General features: G+C 40.1%; 1 protein-coding gene across 1 annotated transcript; it reads right to left on the bottom strand.

Moving 5' to 3' along the window:
* Positions 1 to 7,146: 7,146 nt before the first annotated feature.
* On the bottom strand, positions 7,147 to 10,440 carry LOC311115361 (SAP30-binding protein-like; the record flags this gene model as incomplete). Its single annotated transcript, XM_084190545.1, has 5 exons — positions 7,147 to 8,544; positions 9,520 to 9,610; positions 10,000 to 10,058; positions 10,130 to 10,242; positions 10,349 to 10,440. Coding segments are annotated over 5 exons (534 nt in total), but the record flags the coding sequence as incomplete, so codon positions are not given.
* Between the last annotated feature and the right edge of the window lie 258 nt (positions 10,441 to 10,698).

The following is a 10,698-nucleotide window of genomic DNA, read 5'->3' as shown; positions in this document are numbered from 1 at the left end:
AAGTGCTTGGTGTTTCAGTGCATTTTGCTAGGATAATAATTGCTTGTCAATGAATTAAATGTAATACAATGGCAATCCTGGTTATATGTTAGAATCCTATGCGTGAACTGCCGACATTATTACGCATATTAATTGATAATGATGGAAAATAGGATATGCATAATAAAAAATAATAATAATAGTTATATAGATATATATATATAGAGGTGAAAGCATTGGAAATGCTTTTGGCGGTTAACCTGCTTCTGTTTTGTGGGTGGCACTGTGTGCTGTTTTCAATGGATGGGTCCTGGCCTCTCGGGGCCTTAGGGATACGGAGGGACGGGGGTGGGATGCTGATCACTGGGATGACGGCTCAACTTGGGATGGGGAGGGGCTTTAGCGGGGGAATTAGTGGAGAACAATTGAAGGGTTACTCCGTAGCAATGCAAATATCACGGTACAGCTATATGGACACTCAATCATTACGCTATTTTTTATTGGTAAATTTACAAACATATATAATGATAAATAGACTTGAAACTTGTATCTCATTATGGTGTATGGTGAAATAAGTATAGCCAGTTATAATTGTAATGGCTTAGCTGATAATAACAAAAGAAGAACAATATTTACATGGCTCAAAGAGAAGGAATATAATATCTATTGTATACAGGAAACTCATTCAACAATTCGAGATGAAGTAGCGTGGAAAAAAGAATGGGGGGGGGAAATATACTTCTCCCATGGGCAAAGAAATTCAAAAGGGGTGATGATATTAATTAATAGTAATTTCGATCCGAATGTGCAAATTGTCCAAATAGATACGCAAGGTAGATGGATTATTTTAAATATGGTATTGGACCATAAACAGATATGGCTCATTAACCTTTACGGACCAAATAATGATGATCCACAATTCTTTGACAATATATATAATAAATTATCAAGCCTGCAAGCAACTCAAGACAATATTATTATGGTGGGGGATTATAATACTGTTTTAAATAGCTCAATGGACCGAAAAGGAAATCACACCACAAACAATCACCCACATGCTCTTAAGGAAATTGTGAATGTCATGGATACATTAGAACTAGTAGATATATGGAGGCTTAAATATGCTGATCTAGTGAGATATACATGGCGGAGACTGAATCAAGCTAGTCGTCTTGACTTCTTTCTTATCTCATTCTCGTTGGCACCAAAAGTAAAAAAAGTGTTGATAGGGGACAGAATGCGGTCGGACCATCATATAATAGGCATATACATTACTCTGACTGAATTTCCACGTGGGCGAGGATATTGGAAATTTAATCAAAGCCTATTAGATGATAATTTATTTATAATTAGAACAAAGGAATTTATAACTGACTTTTTCCAACATAACATAGGTACAGCGAATCCCCTTATTGTATGGGACACTTTTAAATGTGCCTTTAGAGGCCATGCAATTCAGTACTCATCTCGAAAACAAAAGCAATTTAGGTCAAAAGAGTTTATACTAAGAAAGGAAATAGAAAGTCTAACAGAACAGATAGATGGCAATAAAAACTGTAACATAGAGGCTCAGAATAAATTAGAGGAAAAACAAAAAGAAATGGAAAAACTTATTCAAGAAAGATAAAGTGTAATATATTATAAAAATAAAGCAAACTGGATGGAATATGGGGAAAAATGCACAAAATTCTTTTTTAATCTTCAACATAGGAATGCTACCAAAAAGAACTTAATGAAACTGGTTACAATTGACGGAGTCACCCATAATTCACCTAATGATATTTTGAAGGAAGAAACAAAGTATTTTAAGCATATGTTTTCTTTTCAGTCGCCTCCATCTCCTCTAACTGAAGCTAATTGTAGAGATTTTTTTTCTATTGATAATGTCAAATTAACAGCCACACAGAAAGACTCATGTGAAGGTGAAATTACAGAGGAGGAACTTCTGGATGCAATTAAAGACTTTAAGTCCGGGAAAACTCCAGGGTTGGATGGCATACCAATCGAGGTATACCAAACCTTTTTTGATATACTAAGAGGACCGTTATTAGCATGTTTTAACCACTCCTATGTAAATGGTAGATTATCTGACACTCAAGAAGAAGGTCTGATCTCATTATTACTGAAACAGGATACAAGTGGAAAATATAAAGATCCAGTCCATTTACAAAATTGGAGGCCCCTTACACTTCAGTGTTGTGATGCAAAAATCCTAGCAAAATGTATAGCGCATAGAATTAAAAAGGTATTGTCGGATATTATTCATTCTAATCAGACAGGTTTTTTACATGGAAGATACATTGGAGATAATATAAGGCAAGTATTGGAAACAATAGAACACTATGGAAAATATGGGAAACCAGGCCTGCTATTCATAGCAGACTTCGAAAAGGCATTTGATAAAGTTCAACTGGAATTTATATATAAATGCCTGGAGCATTTCAATTTTGGAGAATCTCTTATAAAATGGGTCAAAATCATGTATAGTAACCCTAGGTGTAAAATAGTAAATAATGGCTATTTCTCAGAAAGTTTCAAACTGTCAAGAGGAGTGAAACAAGGTTGTCCACTATCGGCATATCTATTTATTGTGGCCATCGAGATGTTAGCTATTAAAATCAGATCCAATAATAATATCAGAGGATTAGAAATACAGGGCTTAAAAACAAAGGTGTCATTGTACGCAGATGATTCATGTTTTCTTTTAGATCCACAACTAGAATCCCTCCACAGCCTCATAGAGGATCTAGATACATTTTCTAACGTCTCTGGATTAAAACCAAATTATGACAAATGTACTATATTACGTATTGGATCACTAAAAAATACAATTTTTACATTACCATGTAGTTTACCAATAAAATGGTCTGATGGTGATGTGGATATACTCGGAATACATATCCCAAAGGAAATAAATGATCTCACTTCAATAAATTTTAATAGAAAGTTAGCAAAAATAGATAAGATCTTACTACCATGGAAAGGAAAATACCTGTCAATTTGTGGAAAAATCACCCTGATTAACTCTTTAGTATTATCCCAGTTTACCTATTTGCTTATGGTCTTGCCTACGCCTAGCAAACAGTTTTTTAAATTATATGAGAAAAAAATATTCAATTTTATTTGGAACGGCAAGCCAGACAAAATTAAAAGAGCATATTTATATAATGAATATGAATTCGGAGGACAGAAATTATTAAATATTAAAGCATTAGACCTATCACTAAAATCTTCAGTCATCCAAAAGTTATACTTAAATCCGAACTGGTTCTCAAGCAAATTAGTAAGATTGTCTCACCCACTGTTCAAGAAAGGCCTTTTTCCCTTTATTCAGATTACAACCTCTCACTTTCAGTTATTTGAAAAGGAAATAATCTCCCAAATGTCACTATTTCTAAAACAAGCCATAGAAAGTTGGTTGCAATTTCAATTTAATCCTCCAGAAACGACAGAACAAATAATGCAACAAATATTGTGGTTAAATTCAAATATACTAATTGACAAAAAACCTTTATTTTTTGACAGAATGTTTAAAAAAGGTATAATCTTCGTAAATGATATCATCGGTAGGACTGGTGGAGTTATGTCGCACATGCAGCTAACAAAAACATATGGAAATGTCTGCTCTACCCAAAATTACAACCAAATAATTGCAGCCTTACCGCAAAAGTGGAAGAGGAAAGTTGAAGGGGGAGAAAGTAAGGAACTTGTCTGTCGGCCTTGCATTAAAGAACATAATTGGTTAAGGAAAACTGTGATAAATAAAAAAGTATATCAGTTTCACTTAAGGACCAAAGGATTGACAGCCGTCCCATATAGATTGCAAAATAGTTGGGAAGAGATCTTTGACGTACCGATCCCATGGCATAGTGTTTATGAACTGACACGCAAAACGACACCGGATTCAAAAATTAGAATCTTTCAATTTAAATTATTATATAAAATTCTTGCTACCAATAGAATGTTATTTATATGGGGGATACAATCTTCCCAGCTCTGCAGATTTTGCTGTGAAGAGATAGAATCATTAGATCATTTGTTTTGGTTCTGTCCATTTGTAGCTTGTTTTTGGACACAGGTCCAGGAATGGCTAAAGGATTGCAATATTTACCTGGAACTAACCTTGCAGATAGCATTACTGGGTGATCTGAAAAGTCATAGTCAATCAATCAATAATATAATAATACTTTTAGCAAAAATGTTTATTTTTAATTCACAATCTGTAGAAGCAATGAGAATAGAAAGGTTCAGAACTTTTGTAAAACATCACAGTACGGTTGAAATATATATGGCAAATAGAAATCCTATATGGATGGTGTTAAGAGATAGATGGGAGGTATTGAATAGAGTTGAAGGATGGGACTAATAACAAATAACAACAAATAATAACAAAGATAGCTAATAATGTAAGCATACTGTGTCCATAATAAGTATATAGGTGTATGTTGGGAGCTTTTGGGAGGGAGCACGGTTGGGGGGATATGGCATTTAGGGGCGGGCCGGATGGACATCATGAAAATGATCGGAGAGGTTGAGAGTAGAAGAAGTTCAGGAGCAAAAAAATAAATAAATATATATATATATATATATATATATATATATATATATATATATATATAGATAGAATTATTGTAAAATTAACTCTGTCCATAAGGTGTAGATAGTAAGTATAGACCGGAAGTAGAGGCCTGGGCGTTGTTGTTCACTAATTTACTCCAAGTAGGGAAAGGATGGTGGGGTTGAAAAGTAATAAAGGGGAATATATATATAAAAAATAAAAAAAACATGGGGGATTGGAAGTGATGCAGACAATTACATTGATAGAAGATACAATCTATCTGCAATATTAAGCTGATCCATCCCCCCCCCAAAAAAAAAATTATAATAATAATAAAATATTTTTTAAAAAAAATATTCAAAAAAAAATAATCTCGCGCTTTGTTCAACACACTGTCCAGTGCCAAACTCGGATTTCCATGACAAAAGCGCGCGTTCAATATAGTCTTTGTGCAGTTTTTTCTTCTTCTATGAAACGGGTTCAAACATGGCCAATGAGACATATGGCCTGTTTCTCGGGGGAGTGGGACACCAATTCATGAAGACATACCCTAGGCTACATAAGTGCTTGGTGTTTCAGTGCATTTTGTCCAAATGTGTTAGCCTAAATAATGATAGGCTAGCTACTGAAGTCTATCTGTGTTTTAAAAGAGTATATCTAATTTTCACAATGGATAATGTTTTAGACAATAGGACCTCTTATTCACCAAGTACATTGAGTCATACCTGTGTCAGTGTACCAGATGGAAGGTCTGTTGTGTTGAGGCAAGGTTTAGGCCTGTTCAGCACTTTAATAGCTGTACACTGGGTGTGTCTCTGACTCACCTCTGTGCAGAAACACACACACACGATTCCAAGGACAGGCCCAGATCAGCCAAAATAGTGTGTGTGTGTGTGTGTGTGTGTGTGTGTGTATGCTGGGTAGGACTGCTATGCAGAAGCTATAGATGAAATGCAGCCTGCAGGCATGTATCTCAGCACACTTCCATAAAACAGTATTTAACCCAACAACACAGGGAGGGGAGGGAGAGATGGAAAGAGAGAAATAAGTACTGACATAACAGGGGGACAGAAAGAGACAAGTAGTAGAAACTGATTTTGCACAAGCAGAATAAAGATTCATTACATACTGAACCTCATACTGTTTCTAGTTCTCCACTCATCTGGTTTTACTGTTCAGGAGCATCTTGGGGAGCCGAGCCAGTGGTGGTGGGACGATATCCAGGAGAGCATGCCAGTGGCTCTGAACCACAGCTGACAGACAGACAGACGTCTTCCATATTCTTAGCTGACATTCCTGAGACAGAGAAATATCTGGGTGGTGGGCCCCATCACGTCTAACAAGCTGAAAAAACCCACAATCATATTCACTTTCAACAAATGTTTGTTCATTTACAAACGTCTCAAGATTGGTCTGAAAATGCCTTGAGTGGCGCAGTGAGTGGCGCAGTGGTCTAAGGCACTGCTTTGCAGTGCTAACTGTGCCACTAGAGATCCTGGTTCGAATCCAGGCTCTGTCGCAGCCGGCCGCGACCAGGAGACTCATGGGCGGCGCACAATTGGCCCAGGGTAGGGGAGGGAATGGCCAGCAGGGATGTAGCTCAGTTGATAGAGCATGGCGTTTGCAACGCCAGGGTTGTGGGTTCGATTCCCACGGGGGGCCAGTATAAAAAAATATGTATTCACTAACTGTAAGTCGCTCTGGATAAGAGCGTCTGCTAAATGACTAAAAATGTAAATGTGACTTCATACTCTTTCATGGCTTCCTTTCCTTAAATCACCACTGACAGGTGAAATGACTGGATGGGTTATCACCATATTGGCTTTCACTCTTTACAACAACAAAAAAACTAAAGCCCTCTTCACTCATCAAAAGACAAACCAGCCACTTGTGACGACTTCAATACACTGATAAAGGATACAGTTAAGACTTACTACAGGCTTCTAAGTACTCAAATCCAAATGGCGCTATGGGGATCTGTGGAGGGTAAGCTGATCCTAGATCTGTGCCTAAGGGCAACTTTAACTCAAACGGCACTTACTCTAGTGAACGACTATTCTGAACTATGACCTCCCGCGGTGCTTCAAAAGACTGCCGAGTGGGGCAGTGTTTTATCCTTCCTGCTGGATGGAACTCAGATGGAGAGATAGAGGGATAGAAGATAGGAAGAGGTGAAGGATGGGTGTAAATCACAACCGCACCTGGACACAAATACCCAGGGAAGGGTGGAATGGAGAGAGAGTGAGAGAGAGGAAAAGGGAGAGAGCGAGAGGAAAATAGAGTGAGTGAGTGAGAGAGTGAGTGAGTGAGGAAGAGAGAGTGAGTGAAGAAGAGACAGTGAGTGAGGAAAGAGAGAAAGGAAAAGAGAGAGAGAGAGAGAGAGAGAGAGAGAAGCAGGAATTCCTCCAGCCAGATTCAGACCAGTGGCTGAAGTCAACAGCACTGGAACACAATAACATCCCTTCATTTCCAGACAGAACATTCAAAAGCTTTATCCAGAGAACAGTATGAAAAGTATTTTATCATAGTTATTTTATCTTACATTATGTATAAAACACAGTTGCTATTGAAGCCAAGACAAGTGTACAAGAACGGGCACACAGTCCGATTGAAAAGGCAGTATGACGTTTGTTTTATTGACCATACCATCATCATCATCATCAGTGATATACATGTACATTTGTAAAAAATATTCCCCCTAAACTCTTTGAATAGGCCATTTAAAATTAAATGAGGTAAGAAACGTTGATGCAAATGTCCATAGTCTGAGTATTCCCCTTTCAGCCTTACTAGACCGCATCCAAGTACATTGTCAAAACACAGTCCAGGATATAGTACAGATACACTGTGGGTAGACAGGAAATCATTTTGTAAAGCCCAAAAATAATACAAAGATATACTTTACCATAACAGGTGGGTGGATACTGTAAGAAACCATTTACAGGAGGAAGTAAGAAACCATTTACAGGAGGAAGAAAGAACCCATTTTACAAGAGGATAAAGGAACAACTTTACAGGAGGAAGTAAGAAACCATTTACAGGAGGAAGAAAGAAACCATTTACAGGAGGAAGAAAGAAACCATTTTACAGGAGGATAAAGGAACAACTTTACAGGAGGATAAAAGAAACCATTTACAGGAGAAAGAAAGAAACCATTTTACAGGAGAATAAAGGAACAACTTTACAGGAGGAAGACAGAAACCATTTACAGGAGGAAGACCGAAACCATTTACAGGAGGAAGAAAGAAACCATTTACAGGAGGAAGAAAGAAACAATTTACAGGAGGAAGAAAGAAACCATTTACAGGAGGAAGTAACAGAGAGACAACCTCTCCAAGTTTCAGACATGAGGCTAATATCTTATCCCATAACTAGGCTACTTCGTAGGTAGGATGGTTTTCCCAATGGACAGTCATTAGCGAACATCTAAACCCAGTTTCTAGCTGACAGAAACACAAACAGATCAATGGATAACTTCAACAGAGTGCTGACTGGAGAGCTGGATGAAAAAGGAGCCTCACATTGATATTCATAAAAATGTACAGACAAAGAGTCTTATTAAATCTCAAATCAGGATTGAGTCCTTTGACCATATGCTATAAATCCAATCATCCCAGAGACAGAAGGAGAGAAGGTCTTGTATGGCAAGGAGGGATGAATATAGAAATGTGACGTCCATATTGTCTGAAGACATTCTATCTCACTCTTCATTCTTTTAGCAATACAGTCACACAGGACCATACACCAACACACTTCTCTCTCTTAAACACGTTCTCATCCATCCATCCATCCATCCATCCAAAACACACACTTCCTCCCCGTGCCTGTTCACTGCTTGGCTTTCTTCAGGATGGTGCCCACGGCAGAGATTACGGTGGTCTTGGTTCCGCTGGCGGTGGTCGTCACGGAGACGACCCCTGGCAGGGTTGCCGTGGTAGTGAGCAGGGTGGGCTGGGCCAGGGTCACCGGTACCGCAGAGTCCCACTTACTCTTCCTCTTCTGAGCTTCTGGTGGGGGGAGGAGAGCGAGAGAGAGAAAGGACAGGAGAGAGAGACAGGACGGAGAGAGAGCGAGGACGGGGGAGAGCGACAGAGGACGGGAGAGAGAGAAGATGGGATAGAGAGAGAGAGGAGAGAGAGAAGATGGGAGAGAGAGAGAGAGAGAGAGAGAGGAGAGAGAGAAGATGGGAGAGAGAGAGGATGGAGGGAGAGGGGAGAGAGAGAGAGAAGATGGGAGAGAGAGAGAGAAGATGGGAGAGAGAGAGAGAAGATGGGAGAGAGAGAGAGAGAAGATGGGAGAGAGAGAGAGAGAAGATGGGGGAGAGAGAGAGAGAAGATGGGGGAGAGAGAGAGAGAAGATGGGGGAGAGAGAGAGAGAAGATGGGGGAGAGAGAGAGAGAAGATGGGGAGAGAGAGAGAGAAGATGGGAGAGAGAGAGAGAAGATGGGAGAGAGAGAGAGGGGAGCGAGAGAAGATGAGAGAGAGGGAAGATGGGGGAGAGAGAGAGAGAGAAGATGGGAGAGAGAGAGAGAAATAGTGAATGGGAGAGAAAAGGGAACCAGATATAATCTGAATCTTTCTTCCAGGAAGGTCATGTTTCTATAGCGGGGGGTTTCCTCTCTGTTTCTATAGTGGGGGGTTTCTCTCTGTTTCTATAGTGGGGGGCTTCTCTCTGTTTCTATAGTGGGGGGCTTCTCTCTGTTTCTACAGTGGGGGGCTTCTCTCTGTTTCTACAGTGGGGGGCTTCTCTCTGTTTCTACAGTGGGGGGTTTCTCTCTGTTTCTATAGCGGGGGGCTTCTCTCTGTTTCTATAGCGGGGGGCTTCTCTGGGCTTGTCTCTGTTTCTATAGTGGGGGGGGGGGGGGGGGGGGCTTGTCTCTCTGCCAGTGACAGTAGTGGTGGTGTTGCTGGTGATACCTGTGACTGTACCTGTACCTGTGACTGTACCTGTGACTGTACCTGTGACTGTACCTGTGACTGTACCTGTGACTGTAGTAGCAGCAGCAGTATTGGTTGTGGGAACTGCTGCGTTGGTGGGGTTGCTGCCCTTCTTAGTGGCCGTCACAAACTCAATCTAGGACAGAGAAGACAAAACACTTTATCACACTTGTACTGCAGAGGGCTGAGCTGGGCTGGGCGGTGTTGACGTGGTGTTGCGATGAGACTTAATCTCTTGGCAGGACACTTGAACATAAAGTACAGGCAGTTTGTGGCAACATGCCCCTGACATAGACTGATTACAGAACAGCCCTGTTTGTGATTGGTGAAACAGGAGAGCAGTAAATGAGAGTACAGAGTTGGCAAAGATATTTTCTCTGTACGGGTTATATTTAACAGAGATTGAGCATTGCATTAGAGGAAGGCATGTGTTAGTTTTGTGAGGGGGGTTGAAAACAGGTGTATTGTAATTCAGGTTACCTCAGGTGCCCTCTTCAAGTCAAATAAAACGCCCGTGTCCCTCACCTTCGTCCTGTCCTTCTTGGCTTTCTCCAGTTTCTCCATCTCTGCTTTCTGAGCTTTGGCTGCAGGGAGGGAAAGAAAACTGTTGAGTTGATAGGACATACAGCCACAAACACACCAATGATTTCCTTACCCAGTGCGTCATAGTAGGAGTCCTCTGTCCAGCCGTGGGGATCAAACATGTCTTTAGGGTAGTTGGTTCCCAGTTCATCAATGCCACAGAACTGGATGAGTTTCTCATAGATACTGGATAGACACACACAGACATGTCAACAAATGTATCTGGAAAAGCAACAAGCGTATTGTCGACATGATCATAACTCTAGGAATCTGTGTGTGTGTGTGTGTGTACCTGGGATTCCTGAACTCTTTTTTCCTCTGAATGTGGTTGTTTGTGTCAAAGCCTCCATGTAGATTCTTCTCATACAGCTTCTGGATCTTCACCTGTTGACAGAAAACCAACATATCTGATATGTAACACAGGAGTCAAATCCCCACTAGTAAAGTTCCTACTACAAGTTTCTAATACCTCAGGGAAATATTTGGCAACCAGGCTCCAGGGAGCCGGGGCCTGTCAACTGGAGCCAGGGGGATCCACTACGATAAATTAGCCTTAGAAACGGACAAGATGGAGGATTGGAATGTAATGGCACTACTGTATCTACGGTACTCACAACAGTCAGTTTAATTGGCCCAAGTACT

This window comes from Coregonus lavaretus (genome assembly GCF_964263955.1).
Source record: "Coregonus lavaretus genome assembly, contig: HAP1_SCAFFOLD_7756, whole genome shotgun sequence".
NCBI classification, from domain to species: Eukaryota; Metazoa; Chordata; class Actinopteri; order Salmoniformes; family Salmonidae; genus Coregonus; species Coregonus lavaretus.
This window is presented reverse-complemented; position numbering and strand designations above follow the sequence as displayed.